The following is a 21,617-nucleotide window of genomic DNA, read 5'->3' on the forward strand; positions in this document are numbered from 1 at the left end:
TTCCACACTATTGGCTAGTTTCAACTGTTCACTGCATTTCAAGTTCACGTTTCCATCTTCTAGCATGTATGGTATTATGCTATAATAAAGAACCGAACATTAGATAATACAGTACTGGTGCTCCAACAAAATTTTCGTTTGAATCTGGACGTACGAATGTGCACTTTAAGCCAAATTATGCATTTTTGTATGGTTCACAAAATTCCCATGCTCTTGAAGTATGTCTCGTTTCTTTTATGACATAATGTAAGATCTTTTAATGTTTTACACGTTTGAACATTCGGGCTTCCTGCGTCGTCATAGCTGCGCAAGCGCAGTGACATCTGTCATCTGGTGCAACTGCTGAAACAAATTTAACAGGTCGTGGGAGAATATTCCGAATGGATGTTTGAAAAGTGTTATTTTCAAGTAAAGTAAATTTTCTTTTACACAAGATGAACTCTGTGCACAAATGTCTGATGAATTTGTTAAATCTGAGCGTTTGACTCTCATTCAAAAATCAAATTTTTGAGGATGACCATTTAGAATATTTTCGCGCCCAGAGGATCAGACATTTACGTCGTTGTTAAAAATTTTACTGGAACATTTGTGTGATGTATCTTAAAGTGTAACACGTGCAGAAAAGATCAACATTATGTGTGAAAGCTTAGCTTCTCCTGCAGCTTATTAATCCAACATTATACGTGAAAGCTTTTCATTTCTTGTAGCAATGCTGTGTATATTAATTTAAACCATTACTTTTTCCTATCCGTGTGTTCGCGCTGCTTTACAGTGATGTCACTATTGGCTAACTACATCACGTGTTCTATGCTCTGAATATCCGCTGCCATCGGCTGACAAGATGGCTTGACACGAGCTATGACTGGCTTACAAAAGCGCATCGCAGTCTCGATTTCAATCCTTCGGAAAGTAACATGCGGTGTTTGGTGGAATTCGTTTTTATACTTTCGTAATACGAAAATATGCAGTGTACATGTTGCTGCACATCAGACATCTTTCCAAAATGTGTTTTTTTTCCCCCTGAGTTTTGTTTTCTAAAGTGCCGGGAAATTCTACGCCAGCGTATAAAACCACAACCATTGAAAGGATTGGTAAGTTTTACAGTTCTGAGGAAAGGTATATTGTTACTTAACACGGAAAAAAATGTATTTTCATCCGGGAGAAAGTGCATTTTTAACCGGGAAATCCGGGAATTTTTTTTTTCCCCGTCCACGTATACACCCTGAGTGAGCAATGGAAGAAAATAGAACTAAATAACTTTTGTTACCCAGTGTAAAGTCCAGGTTGGAATACCAACACTATTATGAAAAGGGTAGATCCGTACCCACCGTAAAGATGACACATTGAGTAGCAGGTAGGCACGATGAAAAGACTGTACACGTGCAAGGTTTCTTCCAGAGTATTCTTTAGAAAGAAACACACACACACACACACACACACACACACTCTCTCTGCATCGAGTGTCCAGGATTGCTTTCCAATCCGTTACCTCGTGTGGTGTTGTGTTTTGGGGGCCCAGGAAATGGTGGTCAGGCTGATCTACAGTTTGCAAACTTTGTGTAGACTGTTGTTCATATGCCTCAGAATTCTAACTTTCCCATCCCTCTGCATGTATTTCATCTTCACAATATTGAATCATTCAGAAAAAACTGTAATATTCATTTAGTGAACAGTTGACAGAAAAACAATATGCACCTAGATAACTTTTCCTGTAAACATTGTACAGAAAGGTGTGCAATATCCAGCAGGTTTTATTTTCAACAATACTTTCAATGGTACCGAAAAATTAAGCGAGAAACTCTTAACTATTCAAATCTAATTTGAAAGCTTCCTTGTAGCACATTCCTTCCATTCTCTACAGGAATTTGTCACAGTAGTAGAGAAATTTTCTGTACAATGAGTTATATATTTGTACACACCCACACAATTTTTCATATTTTATTAATTCTTTTGTTCATAAATTTGCTAATCAGCAGTATATGAACCATTTACTCTCTCATTCTATGACTGAGTAGCTTTGGGTCACATGATTCCAAAGAAATTGGTGTTGTTGTTGTTGTTGTTGTGGTCTTCAGTCCTGAGACTGGTTTGATGCAGCTCTCCATGCTACTCTATCCTGTGCAAGCTTTTTCATCTCCCAGTACCTACTGCAACCTACATCCTTCTGAATCTGCTTAGTGTATTCATCTCTTGGTCTCCCTCTACGATTTTTACCCTCCACGCTGCCCTCCAATACTAAATTGGTGATCCCTTGATGCCTCAGAACATGTCCTACCAACCGATCCCTTCTTCTGGTCAAGTTGTGCCACAAACTTCTCTTCTCCCCAATCCTATTCAATACTTCCTCATTAGTTATGTGATCTACCCATCTAATCTTCAGCATTCTTCTGTAGCACCACATTTCGAAAGCTTCTATTCTCTTCTTGTCCAAACTATTTATCGTCCATGTTTCACTTCCATACATGGCTACACTCCATACGAATACTTTCAGAAATGACTTCCTGACACTTAAATCAATACTGGATGTTAACAAATTTCTCTTCTTCAGAAATGCTTTCCTTGCCATTGCCAGCCTACATTTTATATCCTCTCTACTTCGACCATCATCAGTTATTTTGCTCCCCAAATAGCAAAACTCCTTTACTACTTTAAGTGCCTCATTTCCTAATCTAATTCCCTCAGCATCACCCGACTTAATTCGACTACATTCCATTATCCTTGTTTTGCTTTTGTTGATGTTCATCTTATATCCTCCTTTCAAGACACTGTCCATTCCATTCAACTGCTCTTCCAAGTCCTTTGCTGTCTCTGACAGAATTACAATGTCATCGGCGAACCTCAAAGTTTTTATTTCTTCTCCATGAATTTTAATACCTACTCCGAATTTTTCTTTTGTTTCCTTTACTGCTTGCTCAATATACAGATTGAACAACATCGGGGAGAGGCTACAACCCTGTCTTACTCCCTTCCCAACAACTGCTTCCCTTTCATGTCCCTCGACTCTTATAACTGCCATCTGGTTTCTGTACAAATTGTAAATAGCCTTTCGCTCCCTGTATTTTACCCCTGCCACCTTTAGAATTTGAAAGAGAGTATTCCAGTCAACATTGTCAAAAGCTTTCTCTAAGTCTACAAATGCTAGAAACGTAGGTTTGCCTTTCCTTAATCTTTCTTCTAAGATAAGTCGTAAGGTCAGTATTGCCTCACGTGTTCCAGTGTTTCTACGGAATCCAAACTGATCTTCCTCGAGGTTGGCTTCCACTACTTTTTCCATTCGTCTGTAAAGAATTCGTGTTAGTATTTTGCAGCTGTGACTTATTAAGCTGATAGTTCGGTAATTTTCACATCTGTCAACACCTGCTTTCTTTGGGATTGGAATTATTATATTCTTCTTGAAGTCTGAGGGTATTTCGCCTGTTTCATACATCTTGCTCACCAGATGGTAGAGTTTTGTCAGGACTCGCTCTCCCACGACCGTCAGTAGTTCCAATGGAATATTGTCTACTCCGGGGGCCTTGTTTCGACTCAGGTCTTTCAGTGCTCTGTCAAACTCTTCACGCAGTATCGTATCTCCCATTTCATCTTCATCTACATCCTCTTCCATTTCCATAATATTGTCCTCAAGTACATCGGCCTTGTATAGACCCTCTATATACTCCTTCCACCTTTCTGCTTTCCCTTCTTTGCTTAGAACTGGGTTTCCATCTGAGCTCTTGATATTCATACAAGTGTTTCTCCTTTCTCCAAAGGTCTCTTTAATTTTCCTGTAGGCGGTATCTATCTTACCCCTAGTGAGATAGGCCTCTACATCCTTACATTTGTCCTCTAGCCATCCCTGCTTAGCCATTTTGCACTTCCTGTCGATCTCATTTTTGAGACGTTTGTATTCCTTTTTGCCTGTTTCACTTACTGCATTTTTATATTTTCTCCTTGCATCAATTAAATTCAATATTTCTTCTGTTACCCAAGGATTTCTACTAGCCCTCGTCTTTTTACCTACTTGATCCTCTGCTGCCTTAACTACTTCATCCCTCAAAGCTACCCATTCTTCTTCTACTGTATTTATTTCCACCATTCCTGTCAATTGCTCCCTTATGCTCTCCCTGAATCTCTGTACAGGTCAGGTGACTACAGGGTTATAAACACAAAATCAAATAGGGGTAATGCAGGAGTAGGTTTAATAATGAATAGGAAAATAGGAATGCGGGTAAGCTACTACAAACAGCATAGTGAACGCATTATTGTGGCCAAGATAGATACGAAGCCCACACCTACTACAGTAGTACAAGTTTATATGCCAACTAGCTCTGCAGATGACGAAGAAATTGAAGAAATGTATGATGAAATAAAAGAAATTATTCAGATAGTGAAGGGAGACGAAAATTTAATAGTCATGGGTGACTGGAATTCGAGTGTAGGAAAAAGGAGAGAAGGAAACATAGTAGGTGAATATGGATTGGGGGACAGAAATGAAAGAGGAAGCCACCTGGTAGAATTTTGCACAGAGCACAACATAATCATAGCTAACACTTGGTTTAAGAATCATGAAAGAAGGCTGTATACATGGAAGAACCCTGGAGATACTAAAAGGTATCAGATAGATTATATAATGGTAAGACAGAGATTTAGGAACCAGGTTTTAAATTGTAAGACATTTCCAGGGGCAGATGTGGACTCTGACCACAATCTATTGGTTATGACCTGTAGATTAAAACTGAAGAAACTGCAAAAAGGTGGGAATTTAAGGAGATGGGACCTGGATAAACTAAAAGAAATTGGTAAATTAATAAATAAAATAGTAATTTGCAGTTAACTGAGGTTCCTGGGTTGAACATAAAACTCACTTAGAGGCCAAGAATTAGAAACTGTATGACACTTCTCTAAGAGAAGAAGAGCAATGTACTGGAACTGAAGTACAGCCTGAAGTGCCGCAACACGTGGTTCAAGCCAGTGATACAAAATGAAATGCAGGAAATTATGGCCCACATGATCTGGTGAAACACCACTAAGCAAATAAAAGCTTTTTCCTTTTTATGGAGTTACGGCAGATTCAATAACAGTCATAGCTCAACAGCAGTAGTTCACTCCTTACGTACGTTGTGTCGACCCTAAGACACTAAGAGTAATAGAAATTTTCTGACTTCATGCAGTTCACTTGGCTCCAGGGTACAAACCCTGGCAACTAGCATTAAAGATACACTTCTGAGGATCTTACTAGGAATGGAGTTGCTACATGCCCAATGTTTTGGTTGTGCAGCAAATGTGTCTGGGTGGAACAAGGGTGTGAAAGGAATCCTCTTTAAAGATCATCCAAACAGCTGTCACACCCACTGCACTAATTATTGTGTGGGTCTTGCTCTACATGGAGTTTCATGAAGCTGTGATCGCCTGTGCTAAAAGTCTCGGTAATTCTGAAACACATCTCAGATATAATTCTAGAGTCTGCAAAAAGGAAGAACTTAGGTGGATGTTATCCTACTATGTGGTGTCAGTGAGATGAATCCAAAATCAAAGGTCAACTGCTGATACCAATGTGAAAATGGAAGTAACAAACTTAAAAATGCTGTGATCACTTTAGTACAGCAGTTATTCAAAGTACCAATTTTGACAAACTATATTGCCATCTTCTTATCCCATGCACTACACTTACAGGAATCTCGTCCATGTATTCAATAATTAGTTTCACATAATACGTAGACAATCCCAGAACATCCGTGGCATAGTATGTTGGCATTTTAGAAGTAAAATAACCGCTATTTAAAATATCATACACATTGCACCAAGTATTACATGCTAATGCTCACTTAAGAGCCTCATATATGGCTTCCAAACAGATCTTCAATTTACACAATGTTTATAAGAGTCGCTTGGAGTCCACAGAGCAGACTTAAATCTTGGTAAGATTCTCGCACATCTCGAAATGCTGTGAAGCATTATCACTAGTGTGCAACCATGTAATTTATCCTCTACTGAAAGACAACTAATTCACGCGATCATTCTGTTTAGAACAGTTCCAATATAGTCAACATCTTCTGATAGGGCATTCAGCTCCTTGCAGTGACTTAAAAGTTACCTCAGATCAACAGTGACAGGTGAATTAATTTCTTAACAGTGGAAAAGATACGTGAATAACAAAGTGGAGAAAGAAAGTTGCAAGCCAGCTATTTATTAAAATTCATTTAAAAAATAATTCAGAATTGTACACTTGGATTACAGACATCAGATTTGCAAATTGAGTACTTACTAATTTGAATTTAATTTTGAATTGTCTAAAAAAAACAACAAAAAAAAACTGATGCCATTCAAAAGCTTACACATTACTAAAAGATATAAAAACACAATTTAATGATACTTACCAGTTCCTGTATATACATTTCCATGACTCTCAGCAAAGCTTACACATCTTTTTTTCAGTGCACTGTAAAAATTTCTCACACAACTAGAGATGTTGGCTAAGCAAAACGTAAGTGCTCTTTATTATTCTAAAGAAGTGTATGTAGTGAGAAGATACTGAAAATGTTATATGATGTGAGCCTAAATTGTCAAATGTTGAATGAAGATGTACTGTTTGGGAACACAGAATGCGATGCTGCCTCTGTTGCCTCCATCACCACCATTGCAAAGTTTTACCGGGGAAAGAGTTGCACAGAACTTTGCTACTTGCTGTTATTTGCAGATAATAAGTACACATTTATGATGTCATGATAGACCTCTATACAAAAGTATTCATACACACAGTGTACCTCTCTTAACAGTTACTCTCAGATTAAACAGTGGAAATTCCAGGATGGTATAGCAACAATATGGAAGGGGTAGGTTGCAGCTCACCACATAGAAGAGCTGTTGAGTCAGAGACAGGCACAATGAATATTTTTTTCCCCATTGTGCCTATCTGTGACTCAGTGCCTCCTGTACATGTTGAATAGCAATCTAGCTTCTCCGTATTGTAGTTATACTCAAGTTGTATGCCACAAATGCCAGATATGAATTGTTGCTGCAAATAAAATAAATTAGGAACACAAACTTAAGCTGGATCAAGATTTATGCAATTTTTGTGTTTCATTGATTTACAGACAAATCTTCATGGTGTAGACATGAGTGTGCGGGTTCTTACCACTGGATTTTGGCCAACACAAAGTGCGACTCCAAAATGCAGTATTCCAGCAGCTCCCCACAATGCTTTTGAAGCTTTTAGAAGGTAAGTTCAAAGTAATGAAAACTTAACTGTCACATTCATGGTTTTAGTTCAGTCTTTAGTAAAAGATAACATAGTGTATATATCAGGATTGGAAGAAGTTGTGTATTGAGTGATCATGATGGACAGTCAATGAAGAGGATTGTGGTAAAGAATAAGAGGACGGCAGCTGCAAAAGTCACTGCAAAACTTAATGCTACACTTGCAAACCCTGTTAACAACAAAACAACATGGACCGAGTCCCATGAACTGGGAATTGCAGTGTGAGCTGGAATTTTTAAACACAGGTGATGCAAATGCCAGTAACAAGGAAACATTGTGCCAAAGCCATAGAACCTATACAGTGGAGCAATGGAAGAGTCATTTGGTTGTATGAGTTTTGTTTCAACAGTTTCCAAATTCTGGCTGAGTTTACATCTCAAGAGTGAAAATGGTGAGGGTTCAGTGATGATTTGGGCGGCTGTATCATGCGATTCCACGGCCCCCATGGTTACTCCACAAGGTCACACCACTGGCAAGAATTACATGACCGTTTTTGCTGATCGGGTCCATCCCATGGTGCAGTGTTTGTTCCACAATGTTGATACTGTGTTCCAAGAAGACAGGGCCCCTATACTCACAGCTTGCATTGTGCAGGACTGATTTTTTGAATGGTGGGGAGGATGAAGTGTCTCATCTCCCCTGACCACCACAGTCACTGGATCTCAGTTTCATTGACCCTTTGGTCTACTTTGGAGAGAAGGGGGCATGATCACTATCCAAATCCATCCTTATTATCTGAACTTGCCACTATTTTGCAGGAAGAAATGTATAAGATTCCCTTGAAAACCATACATGACCATTATTTATCCATTCTTAAATGACAAGTAACAGTTTTGAAAGCCTGAGGGTTTTCCTGTGCAATATTAGGCTTGATAATGTGTTGTACTTTTGGTGTTTCCATATTTTTGTCCACCCCTGTATACAGACCATATGGTACGTAAATTAATTTCGGCCACAGCTGTCATTTCACGGTAATAGAATACTTTTTCCGTGTACAACAAGTAGGAATAATTTGGGGGCTATACTTGGAAGGTGTTCTCGTTGCATTGCATTTATTAACAGCAGCCTTGAAAAATTGAAGCAACAATAAAATCCTCAGAAACTACTGCTATCTTAAAGTATTTAATGATACCAAGAGTACATATAATTTGTAGTATCCATTGTAGACGATTCAGTTTTGAAACTTCAACAGATTATCACTGTCAAAGAACAGCCATCTCTGTCAGTCAGTGACAGCTGTGTATACACAGGCAGGCAAATGGTGATTAGCAGTCTTTCATTGTTAAACACTTGCCTGTTAGTGCACACAGAAAAGGTCTTAACTAATTTAGTAACAAAGTTGTTAACTAATGAGCATATCAACACATCTGTCATTAAATGCTTCCAAAATTCAAATTGTAATTTTTTCCTGTAATATTACATTTCCGGATTTTCAGTCAAAATTAACATCAGCCTCCAGCACATAAAACATATTGTGAGTATTGTTTCTCATTCTCTGATGTTGAGACTGGTTACACACGCATGTAAGCTCTTTGGGATTGAGGGTTTCAGTTTCTAAATAACATACATTTCTAATGAAAATGAAACAATGGAAAATCCAAGTGAAAATGAAACAATGGAAAATTCAGGATAGATTGTAACAATATTACAGAAGGAAACTTGCTACTCACCATATTGCAGAGTCGCCGAGTCACGATAGGCACAACAAAAAGATTCACACACTCTTAACTTTCGGCCATTAAGGTCTTTGTCAGCAATAGGTTCACATATACAAATGCGCACACACACACACTCATGCAAACGCAACTTGCACACACATCTGCAGTCTCAGACAACTGAAATATCACTGCGAGCAGCAGTACCAGCGCTTGATGGGAGTGACAACCGGAGGCTGGGGTGGGGAGGGGGAGGGATAGTATGGTGGGAATGGTGGACAGTGAAGTGCTGCAGTTTAGATGGTGGGTGGGAGAGAAGGTGGGGAAAGGGGGGGGGGGGGGTAAGTAGCAGAAAGGAGAGAAATAAAAAGAAAAAGAAATTAAAAGACTGGGTGTGGCGGTGAAATGACGGCTATATAGTGCTGGAATGGGAACAGGGAGGGGGCTGGATGGGTGAGGACAGTGACTAACAAACGTTGAGGCCAGGAGCGTTACGGGAATGTAGGATGTATTGTAGGGAAAGTTCTCACCTGCACAGTTCACAAAAGCTGGTGTTGGTGGGAAGGATTCATATGGCACAGGCTGTGAAGCAGTCATTGAGATGAGGGATACCATGTTAGGCAGCGTGTTCAGCAACAAGGTGGTCCACTTGTTTCTTGGCCACAGTTTGTTGTTGGCTGTTCATGCGGGGGACAGCTTGACATAGTGGGGTAGATAGAGTAGGGATCGCTTCTTCAATCTACAGACCATCGAAAGAGAGAAGTGCATGAACACAGTCCACTGGCATACCCTCCCATGAGCATCTACCATGCACATTCCTCTCACCGTCCACTCTCTTACAATCCTGGAACACAATTTATCCCGTGATACAGCTCTTTTGCACTTACATGTGATACACACATGTAATATTTGTTTTTAACCCACTTCAGTTAAAAATAAACATTAATTCTGTACCATTGAAACAATACTTGTGATAATGTGCAATTTTTCCATGCCTTGTAATGTGGAAACTATTACTCCTAGAGACAAAATGAATAGGACTTTTTATGTAGGAAACGTAAGGTAGTTTAAATTTTGATTGGTAAAGAGTATCACAAAAAGCTTTGGTTATCAACTTATTCAAGAAAAGCATAAGGAGGTCACCTTTCAACCACCCACTACCACAACATCCACACCCAGTTGGTCAGTACTTTTAGTATCTTGTTCATGGCACTCTCTCCTAACACTGGACAAAAATTTCCAGTAGCATGAATTTTTTCCCCTATTCGACTTTGTTGACTGGGCTTTCTCCCATTTATCTGGTGTCAATTTATGTTCATTTGGTTCTGAGAAAAGCTAATGCGTAAGTCTACAAAAACACAGACAGGCATGTTGAATAGTGACACCATCGATTTGAAACTTCTCATTTTAATTTCAATATAGACAATTTTTTTGAAATAATGAACAAGAGATTTAATGTTTCTGACTACATGCTCAGTTAACATTGCACTCGATTTTATATTTAAATTGATAGAATGGACATAGTAGGGAATGAGAGCCCATTTACAAATTTTGACTGCAAGCTGTATTGTTAATTACAACTTCTACTATTTTCAAAAAAGTTTGTGTATTTTTGGCAGTGTGCCAAGGCAAAAATTCTGAGCAACCCAATACCCTCAAATGAGGCCCGTGCTTGCATCAAGATAGTGTGCAACAATAGCAACAAAACTTTATTTAAGGAAGTCCACCAATCAGTTGTTAAAGTTACTACTGTCTTCACATTCAATTTCCCATGCAAATTATGATGCATTTGATTAGATAGTTGTGGTAGTAGGCTGGTCAAGAGTGTTTCCCTAGATGGAAGTTGGTAAATGGGGCACAGTGCTGAAGGTATGGTAAATAACGAGTGAGTTCTTTGCTTTTAGAAATTGGGATGGGCTAATAATATTGACAAAATTTGTCAAAGAGGATTGTCCTAGTCCTACTGAAATGAGTTCCAACAAAGCAGCTATAGCAAATCACTTCTGCTGAAGGTTTCACTCTTTTTGCTTCCAGTAGCAGAAGTAGAGAGTGAGATGATAGAGATCGGAGTGTATTACTTGCAAGATAGTTGAATTTGTAGAGCTCGTTCCCATAGGTCTTTATGGTGGAGAGTCTTTATGGTGGAGACATACATAACAATTCCATCTTCTCAAGTGGCATTGTGGGATTTTCCTTTATCAGATTTCTTTTTAGTGATAAATTTGTTGATTACTTAATGTGGACAGGTTGTGTATTTTGATTTCATCAGCTGAGTGCATTCTTTGATAGCATCATGTTACTTAGTTTGCATGACGGGCCTATGACCACAAGCCAGGTAGAGCAAGTCCAGAGCTTGTGGAATGGAAGTATGTAACATGTTTAGGACCAAGCATGGTCCACACCAGTCATGATTCCACTTTCGTGGGAAGGTCATAATTGTAGAACGTACTATGTCTTCATCTTCAGTTCACTTACAGAAAATAATTTATATTTTCACCAGTATTACTCACATGAAATAACTGGAAGTCATCTGTCAAACCAATATTAATAGTTTTTTTTTATACAATGGAAGAAAGACCCCTCCCAACACAGGAGCTGAGAAACAGCATACTTCAGTTGGAAGTTTTGCATCACCAAAGGTGTCAGCTACATAGATACTCAGGCAGATCTTTGGAACTTCAGGAGTGAAGAGAACCTCCCCCACCCCTCCCTCCCCAATTATCATTGCTCTAAAGATTTTTTCCATTTTGATCATTTAACCGTTGCAAGGTGGCACAAGAGTCATCACTGATTCTGTCATCAGTTATTCGAGAAAAAAATTTTACGAACAGATGCATTTGAAAGTAAAGTTAAAAAAAATTCTGTTTGTTCAATGTTTATCATTTGACGCATATTTGTGATTTACTGTAGTAAAGGGTAGTAAATAGCTTCCATGAACTCGTACTCGATGGCTTTTTCTGTTAAGTCACTAGTCTGTGTCACAACAGCATAATATAGCCAAGTGCTGTGTTTTGATTGAAAATTTCTATTTACTCTGCAGGCATAAGATACACGAGTGTATTATGTAAATAGTTTTTGAATTAAATATGTCTTTTTTTCTGAAAGAACCATGTCATGGAGTATCTTTTCATGCTCCAAGGGGCAAAAGTGATTCAGTGATTTATTTATTGAAAAATTGATGAAGTTGAACTATGAGTATGAAAGCAGAGTGAAATTTGTTCAGGCATCCCGCATGTGACTTCACAGAAAACTGAAAAATTATTTATGGTTCCTGGCCCCTGTTCTATTGCCTTAACATTCTGAATCAAAAATGCAAACAGTCACTACACTGAATTGTGCAGGAGAACCAGTAGATGAAAATATATAAGGATTCAAGTAGAGCTCTATCAAATCCAATCTCTCTCTCTCTCTCTCTCTCTCTCTCTCTCTCTCTCTCTCTCTCTCTCTCTCTCTCTCTCTCTCTCTTTGCACATAAACCAGACTAGAGGGTAGCAGAAAGAAGCAACCAGGCTTGAAAAATAAAAGCCTCCCTAAGTGTCATGTTTCATTTTAGGAAAAAATACAAAAATAGGAAGACTCACTGAACAAGACTGAGGCTGAAAGGATGAAGGGAGAAACTAGAACAAGGAATGAGACAGACGGAATAAGACCTATGCAATAACAAGGTTGAGTGAAGTGAATGGTGAATTGACTGTTCCTAAGATATCGTTCCTCGGTCCTTCTGTTCACTTCAGTGAATTGTTCCTTCGGGCCCGTTCATTCGCAAACGATTTGGATAGGGTGCATCCACATCTACATAGATATTCTGCTATACCCTGTACTACCACTACTAGTCATTTCCTTTCCTTTTCTACTTCCAAATAGAGTGGGGGGAAAAACAACTCTCTATATACCTCTGTATGAACTTTGATTTCTTATATCTTGTCTTTGCAGTTCTTATGTGCAGTGTATGTTGGTGGCAGTGAATCATGCAGCAGTCGGCTTAAAATGGTGGTTCTCAAAAAGAATGTCGCCTTCCCTCCAGGAACTCTCATTTGAGATCCCCAGGCATTTCTGTAACACTTACATGTTGTTCGAACCTACAGGTAACAAATCTAGGAGCATGCTTCTGAATTGCTTAAATCTCTTCCTTCAATCTGATCTCGTACAGATCCCAAAGACTTGAGCAATACTCAAGATTAGGTTGAATCAGCATCTTGTATGTGCTCTGCTTTACACTTGAACATCTCTTTCCTAAAATTCTCCCAATAAACCGATGTTGACCATTCGCCTTCCCTGCCACAGTTCTCACTTGATTGTTCCATTTCGTATCATTTTGTAACGTTAATCCCAGATATTTGAACGACTTGACTGTATCAGACAGGACACTACTAACAGTGTATCTGAACATTACAGGTTTGTTCTTCCTACTCATCCACATTAACTAACATTTTTCCGCATTTAGAACTAGCTGCCAGTCATCGCACCAACCAGAAATTTTGTGTAAATCTCTTGTATCTTCCTGCAGTCACTCAACTGCGAAACCTTATCATACACCGCAGCGTCATCAGCAAACCACCTCAACTAACTACCCATTCTGTCTGCCAAATCATTTATGTATACAGAGAAAAACAGTGGTACTGTCACACTTCCCTGTGGAACTCCTGACTATACCCTTGTCTCTGATGAACACTCGCCATCAAGGACAGCATACTGGGTTCTATTATTTAAGAAGTCTTTGAGCTGCCTGCATATCTGTGAATTTATGCTGTATACTCATACCTTTGTTAACAGCCTGTAAACAGGCACTCTGTCAAATGCTTTTTGGAAATGTAGAAATACGGAATCTGCCTGTTGCTCTTAATCCATAGTTCACAGTATATCATGTGAGAAAAGGGCAAGCTGAGTTTCGCACAAGCCATGCTTTCTAAAATCATTCTGATTCATGGACATAAGCTCCACAAGAAGTCTCAAGAAAATTTATTGTGTTCGAACTGAGAATATTTTCAGGGATTCTGCAGCAAACCAAAGTTAGGGTTATTGGTCTGTAGTTTTGTGGGTCCATTCTTTTACCCTTCTTATATACAGAAGTCACCTGCACTTTTTTCCATTCACCTGGGATTTAGTGCTGAGTGAAAGATTCACGATAAGTGCAACATAGGTAAGGGGCCAGTGCCATAGAGAATTCTCTGTAAAACGGAATTGGAATTCCTATATCATGCATATGGAAGTCTGTACGATGTCAAATGATGGTATGTTTGTGTGATTCTCCTGTGTAAATGATTTCTTGAACATGAAATATAAAATTTTGGAATTAGTTTTGCTAGCTTCAGCTGCCACACCAGACTAGTCAACAAGGGACTGAATGGAAGCCTTAGATCCATTTAGCAATTTTACATAGGAACAAAATTTTCTCAGGTTGTAATGTCTCTTGCAGCGGTCTCTCTGCGATATTTTCAGAATTTTTTATAAATTATATCACTCAGTACATATCTCAAAATATCTCTTCTTAACTTACAGATTCATAAACTATAATATACGATGATTATAAGTGCAAAGTATTTTCAAACCCTATTATTCCTTGGAGCGTGCATTTACTCCATGGAATAGCTTCTCTGCTATCTATGTTTTCTCTTATGAAAAGAATGATTGAGATCTTGCCGATTAGCCGTGAAAGAACGAAGATGTATATGTATGTATTGTTGAGCTAGTCGCCATCTTGATGAGATTCTGTATGAGAAGGAACTTAATACATGAACTAAACTAAAGTAAGTGTGTTCGCGTATTATTTAACTGATTATTATTGACAGTGTCTGCTTACTACGCTGTGTTGCACGGGATCAGTGGGGAACGTCTGATTTACACTGGACGAACCTGCTGTTTTGTATGCTCAAGATATGCAGTTTATTACTTTCAATAAATGGGCTAACACGGTCTTAACAGCAGATCTCCTGTCCTCCCCATGTGATCACCGAAAGTTAATAATTATTACAAATGTTTACAGGTTATCGACTGACAATTTTCGTCGCACCGAGACTTCGAAATTGCTTCACTGCCTTATGGAATTTAAGTTAAGCTCAATTTAATCAGGATAGAACATTATTGAACTGTGTGAATGTGATAAGCCTTCTTTGTGAATGAAAATTCCCTTAATATGCGCATGTTTTTTACTATCCTGATCAGTGAAGCTTAATCAGGCCGGTGTGAGAGAGGTTTTTAAATTTCAGATTCCACAAAAAAATATTAAAAGGTTCTCTGCCAGATCTTTCGCTAAATTGTAACAGTTCTCTGCCAGACCTTTACACAGACACGCGAAGCTCTACTAACCTTTGCTTGTCACTTTTGGGTTCTCTTTTGAATCGAGAGTGCAACAGCCTCTGTTTCCTCAGAGTATTTCGAATTTCATTATTAAACCATGCTAGGTCTCTTCCGTCCTTTAACCACTTATTGGCCAGATTTCCTCTACAGCCATCTTACTGGAAGTAAATGATGTGAATTCACTGTCTAAGTGAGATGTTAACAACTGCTTATCTGCTCTAACTAGCAGAAACACTCTTGTAGCCTTCTTGACTGATTTATTAACTTTCATAACTGTAGTTGCTATAATGACATCAGATAACTTCACTGTCACATTGAAGTGCAATCTCAATAGAGACAATATTTTTATTAACTGCTATGAACACTCCCTATGGCCTCTAATCTGTCTTTCTGATACATGTCCGTGACCCGCTACATATCTCACAGCTTTCCACTTCAGATTTCAGCCAGCTCTCAGAATAATTTGAGTGCAAGAACTTCATGAACGGCAGTAAATTCAGGAACTTTATTACAAATACTTCTACAGTTTATTGATAAAATTATGACAGACGAAGTGTTTTTACTCTGAAAGTGGTCTGACTTCCTTTGCCATGTATCGACTGATGAGTGTTCACCAGAATACCTCAAACTACCATCTACCTTCAGTAGATATCAATGTCAGATGTATGAAAGATAAATCATAAATCTGAGAAGTGATTTACTGTGGATGAACTGCCCGGATCTCCATGTTGACCAGCATTCAAAAATGTGTTTGGTATGAATTCTGGCACTATAGGGAAGTAGAATTATGCTTAGAAATGACAACATTTGTAAAACTACAAATACTGTTGTTTGTTTGTGAGTGTCCTCTATACCAAAATGTGGAACTGAAGTTGGCTGGTGTAGATTCAAACTGAGAAAAGTGGTACAACATTTGGAAAAGAGCAAAATAGATCATTCTGCAAAAGTTGAAGTTTAATAGGACAATTTGACTTAGGGCTACATAAGGTAAAGGTAAAGCAAAGTTCGTGGTGCAAAGCCAGGGCCAGACAGTAGTAGTAAGAGTGCAGCCTTACATTGTTCAAACACTATTGCACGACAAATTATATTTCAGAATGCTTTGCAAGTATTAGCTGTAGATATTAAATTTTCTGTGACTATTTTTATATTTATAAAGTTTTATTGTCTTCATAGATCTACAAAATTTTTACCTAATATTTTGTTCTTTATTGTCAAGGTTTTACCTAGCCAAGCATAGTGGGCGACAACTTACTTTGCAGCCACAACTTGGATCTTCTGATCTCAATGCAGTATTTTATGGGCCTCGAAAAGAAGAGACAGATAGTAAGGATGGTGCAAGTTCTTCATCAAGTTTGCTATCTGTTGCATCTCAAAGAAGTTGTGGGCCCAGAAAACACATAATCCAGGTGTCTACATATCAGATGTGTGTGTTGATGCTCTTCAACAACAGAGAAAAATTAACTTATGAGGTAATTATGTAGACCTAAGAAATGTTTATCATTTCAAAGTTGTCTTCTTATTTTCAGAATGCAGGCAAAATTTGTTAATTTTTCACTGATTAAGATTAGCCTTGAGCATATAGTTAATGTTTCTGAAGTAAAAGCAAGAGCAGGTAGATCTACATATATTGGGCTATTTCCTATACACACAATGCCATAATTCTCTAAATAAAATGAAAGTGTTACACAAAATGAGAAACTGTAAGGATTGCTAATATGTGGTAAGAGTGGTGTCCAAATCTGTGCTGACTATCCAGTATTGGATTTTCTGTGGTGCCCTTGATTTGATACAAATGAATGCCTTGCTGATTCAACAAGACAACAACAAATTGCTTTTCCAAAATTGTTCTATTGAACTAGGACCATTTTTTATGATTTTAACATCAAGTTCAGTGGTACTTAGATGACATTCCATGCAGTTGTACTGTACCAGAGTTAACATTTTGCCTGGTGAGTTGAAGGTAAATAGAAATGAAGCTCAACTGAGGAGTAATTGTGTGTTCTCACTTCTTTTACTGTAAACAACCAAGAAATAATACTTCATTTATCACACAGGAAAAACAGTTCAGATTTTTACATAACCTATGTTATTACTTTCATGGTTACAAACTCTAATCGAAATGAATAACAAGAAGAAAAAAAACAGTACAGTGCAATTAGCATCTTCCTTATGAATGTGCAAAAACTGCCTTGCAGTATTTGGTATAATTGGGATGTCACTAGCCTCATTGGGAGGAAACCTATAAGCCCCCATCGGGATCCCACATTTGGTCAACCTGACAATCATGTGTCTCAAATGATGATTAGTTAATTGGCTAGGGTTGCATAAATTCAGCACACAGCGTACTCATGTGACCATCATGGCTATCACCTTATTGGCGTGCATAAAAGGTATAATTGGTTTTAACTTACGTAACTCTGGAGAGACGAAGATTATTCACCTGCAGCTTTGTGTTCCAGTTTGTGTTCATTTTATCCCCACAAGACCGTCAGTTTAGTATCAGAAGACTTCCTTCAGACTTAGGCTGAATATAGCACTGGTGGTTCTTCCCTCAGTTCATGGTGTCTGTCTTCATGTTAATTAATAGTTTCTTCTGTTAGTAATATAGTGATGTGAAGATCAGTCTCTGTGTATATCGTGACTCTTGTCAAAAGTTCGTATGTTGTTTACCCATTGCTTCTGTGGTATACTGAATTCATGATAGGTTGAACTGATGGTACCAATTTGTACCATACAGTAGGGTTATCTGTACCAAACTTAGCAATGATTGTAGCCAAAGTAGAACTGATCCTCTCAATCTGCCCATAGGCTCTAGGGATGTCTGTAGTTATTAAAATTTGTTCAGTTCCTTCTGTCCTGTGATAGTGCTCAAATTCCTGAGAAGCAAAGCAAGCACCTCTATAAGTAATTACTTGGGCTGATTCCTAAAATAAGTTTCCTGCTAATCTATCGTACTAATTGGTTCTGCTATTTGTTTAGTCTTTATATGAGGATTCCCAGCCAGGTAAATTTGTTAAATGACTCTATCCCGATTTATTATTTACAATTAAACCTTTCACAAATTTGAAAATAATATTTTTCACCTTGTTAGTCCAATCTTGTTTTGTTTCCTCTTCTGTTCAATTTATAGCATAATCTCATTTCTCATGCACAATCTTGACTATTTTGTGTTGCATAGTGCATGGCAATAGTGGAATCTCCCTTATGTCTTTGTACTTGAAACAAATTCGATCTCTGACAAAAAAGTTTTCACAAGGACATTCTTTGATAATGTTCTTGATCTCTGTTAACCTATCTTCCTCTTCAGCATCCTGACTACACCTATTAAACAACCAGTGACATTAAACAGTATATTTACACAGTGACTTAAAGAATCTGCATGTTTTTCCTAGAACAAGATTACTTTTCAGTGGCGTAGGCTTACTTTCCCAAGAATAGAGCACAGCTTGCTGTCCTTGGTGGCAAGCCCTTCTTATCTGTGATCTTTTGGAATGCATCATAAAAAGTATATTCCCATTAAATACACCCAGAATTTCCTTAAGGTGTTGACAAGAGCCAAGACTTAAAAGCTCATAACTACCATATTTTTCCTCTGGAATTGTTGCTTTCTTACTCATGTGCTTGAAATGCATCTGCATGAGCGGTCCTACATCATTTTCTTCATCTACATTTTCTTATATTTCATCTTCTTGCATTTCCTGCTGTTCGTTTGCTTGCAATATATTTTCAACAATTTGGTCATCTGTCACAATTTGAAAACTTTGGCCATTACTGTCACAAATGAAGCCACTCTTTGATATTGTTGGCATCACATTGCTGATGTATTTCTCTCTTCCACTACAGAATAATGCATATCAGTTATTGAATTATTGTGCTCCCTGTTTAGTATTCTGCTCAAGGTTTTGTTCAATGTCTTCCCTTCAGTTGTATAAAGTGACGTAATAAAACTCCTAAATTCATTTGCTGGAAACATGACATAATGACTTCTGTGTTATCTTCATCAACAGATAACGTTCACATAAAAGTTTTTTTCTGTAAAGTCGTTTATTTGAGAAACACATTAATCCATTGGTTGTGGCAAGGATGTCACATTAGGAGGCAAAAAATTTGACTGTATGTATTCTCTTTTCTCTCTCTAGGATTTCAGCCGTAGAATGGGTTGGCACATTCTCTAGTAAAAATAAGGGGTTTTCCTTATTTACCAATTTAGTTTTGAAACTTTATTACTTACAGATAAAATTTTTTGTCATACCTGTCAGTGATTTTCAGTGTTTATTCATGTACTCACTCTTTACTACCTACATTTATATCTTGGAGTGGAACACTCTTGCAAGGAAACCACAGATATTGACAGTAATGATTTCAGATTTAATCCAGCTTCATCAGCATGCAGCTTCATTATTAGCATCATGAAGTCCAAATCTTAGTCTTTTTGTTGAATTCTTTTTAAAACCATCTTTAAAAGAATTAACCGCATGTACATTAGTAGACTTCTTTTCATCTTGTATTTTCAGTTGGCGTATTCCATTAAGAGATTTAAATCTTTACATCCATCCAGTACTTACCACAAATGATTCATCACCACCCAGTTTTATTTATTTATTTGTTTAAAGTGTGTGATGCGTTTTCACAGAGCAAAGGACTAGATATCAGTTGCCCAGTTGATCTTTTTGCAAAAACCAACCATAAAAAGCTTCTTCCAAAACTTCGTTTTTCAGTTTCATCATCACTTTTCAATGTTTACTCCCATCTTCACTGTAAAGTTTGCAGGTGTAAGATGTACTGTAAAATTGAATTGGTATTCTCCTTAACATTGCTTTTTGTAAAAGTACCAATGCCATGCTACCCATCAGCTAATATACAACCCGATTCTCATTTCTTTAATCAATCAATAATATGTATTTTTAGTAGTAAATGGCACAGCAATCAGTCGCAAATAATGTTTAATGGAAATCCTGATTTTTGTCACTGTGTGGCCATCTTAAGTGCAGTAAATGTAAGTTAAAACATTACAAACACTTAAGGTGGCTACACTAGACTGAAATCTGAATTTGCAATGAACATTGTTTGTGATTGATTACTGTATCCTTTACTGCTTGGAAAGCGGAATCAAACTTGGTGTTTGTTTTATCTTTATAACACAACCCTCTTGTGCTTTGACATTTTTAACTGGAGACGCGGCACATTGCAGCAGCATTCTGATTGGCAACTGTCTAACTCAAGCAGTGATGAAACATGCCTTGTGTAAATCGGATAGTAATGAAATGTGTGGGGCAGAGATTGTGCAGTGCACAGGTGGATAGTGGCAGTGTGACATGTCTGTGGACACACAGACTAGGCTACAAAGATATTTCTTCACAATTGAGACAGTTCAGGTAATCACCAAACTGTATAACTGAGGTCCAGATAATCGAGTTCTCAGTGTAACACAATTCAAAGCCTTCTTTGCATTCATCATTGTATAGTTCAGTTTTGAATTTTTGGTTGTGGATATTTAAAATTGTATCCGATGAAAGGATATTTTGAGCACCTGGAAGCTCCCTCCGTATTTTGTAAAACTTAAATTCACAATCACTCCTCAGTAAATCTCGCAGAGATTTGGCAAGTGTAGAGTAATGTGAGGTAAAATTACTAAAATATAAAGTTAGTTCTAGGAAAGTTTCTACTGCTCAAGTAGATTTAAGCTGTGGAAAGTTTTGAACAGTTTTTGTGTTCTCTGGAGGATGTAGGATTTGTTCATAATCTATAAAGTATCTAACAAACTTTAAATTCTCTCGAAGAACTGACATTTTGCAAAATTAATTTCCCAACTGTATTACGTTGCTGTTTTTAACACTAAACCAAACTGATGATGTGCCTCATCTTCACTCGGTACCACTGTTACGATATTGTGCCAGTAACTAAAAATGGTGGTCTCTCAAGCAAACACACTACATCAGTGTTTATAAAGTGCTGGAAGATAGCCGACAAATTTGATGAAAAAAGTGGAGCTTAATTGAACTGAAATTGCCCTGAGTGTTGCTAATGAAGTATACTTTTGGCTTTCACCTTGAACATCAAAGTGAAAAAATGCATTCTTGTGATCTAGTTTGCAAAACAAACAGGTATCTGTCTAAAAGATCATTCACTCTCATTAGATTTAGTTTTCCGTATTCATTATGGAGGCGATACTCTCCTTTTTTTCTTTTTCACAATTTCAACCTGTTTAGCATATTTGAATGAGTTTATTTCTATTATTCCTTGATCAAGTCACACACACTATGGCTTGGTTGCCAACAAGTTATTTTACTCTGGTTACAATCTTCTGGGTCAGTTGCTCTTCTTTCACAATAATTCCGATTGTGATATCAGTGGACTTCATCTTTGTCGGGTCTAATTAGTCACTAAATCTTACATGTGTCTCTTTCTTTCATCACTAACAGAGCTTT

At 37.7% G+C, this 21,617-nt stretch overlaps 1 protein-coding gene across 1 annotated transcript in view; it reads left to right on the plus strand.

The window, feature by feature from the left end:
* LOC124775040 (cullin-3) overlaps window positions 1–21,617 on the plus strand; it is a 259,802-nt gene that overhangs the window by 213,433 nt on the left and 24,752 nt on the right. Inside the window, exons 10-11 of the mRNA XM_047249818.1 lie at window positions 7,074–7,198; window positions 16,406–16,658. Of these exons, the coding sequence (XP_047105774.1) occupies window positions 7,074–7,198; window positions 16,406–16,658 (378 nt within the window). The remainder of the gene's footprint in view (window positions 1–7,073; window positions 7,199–16,405; window positions 16,659–21,617) is intronic.

The sequence above is a fragment of the Schistocerca piceifrons genome, chromosome 2 (genome assembly GCF_021461385.2).
Source record: "Schistocerca piceifrons isolate TAMUIC-IGC-003096 chromosome 2, iqSchPice1.1, whole genome shotgun sequence".
In the NCBI taxonomy this organism is placed as follows: domain Eukaryota; kingdom Metazoa; phylum Arthropoda; class Insecta; order Orthoptera; family Acrididae; genus Schistocerca; species Schistocerca piceifrons.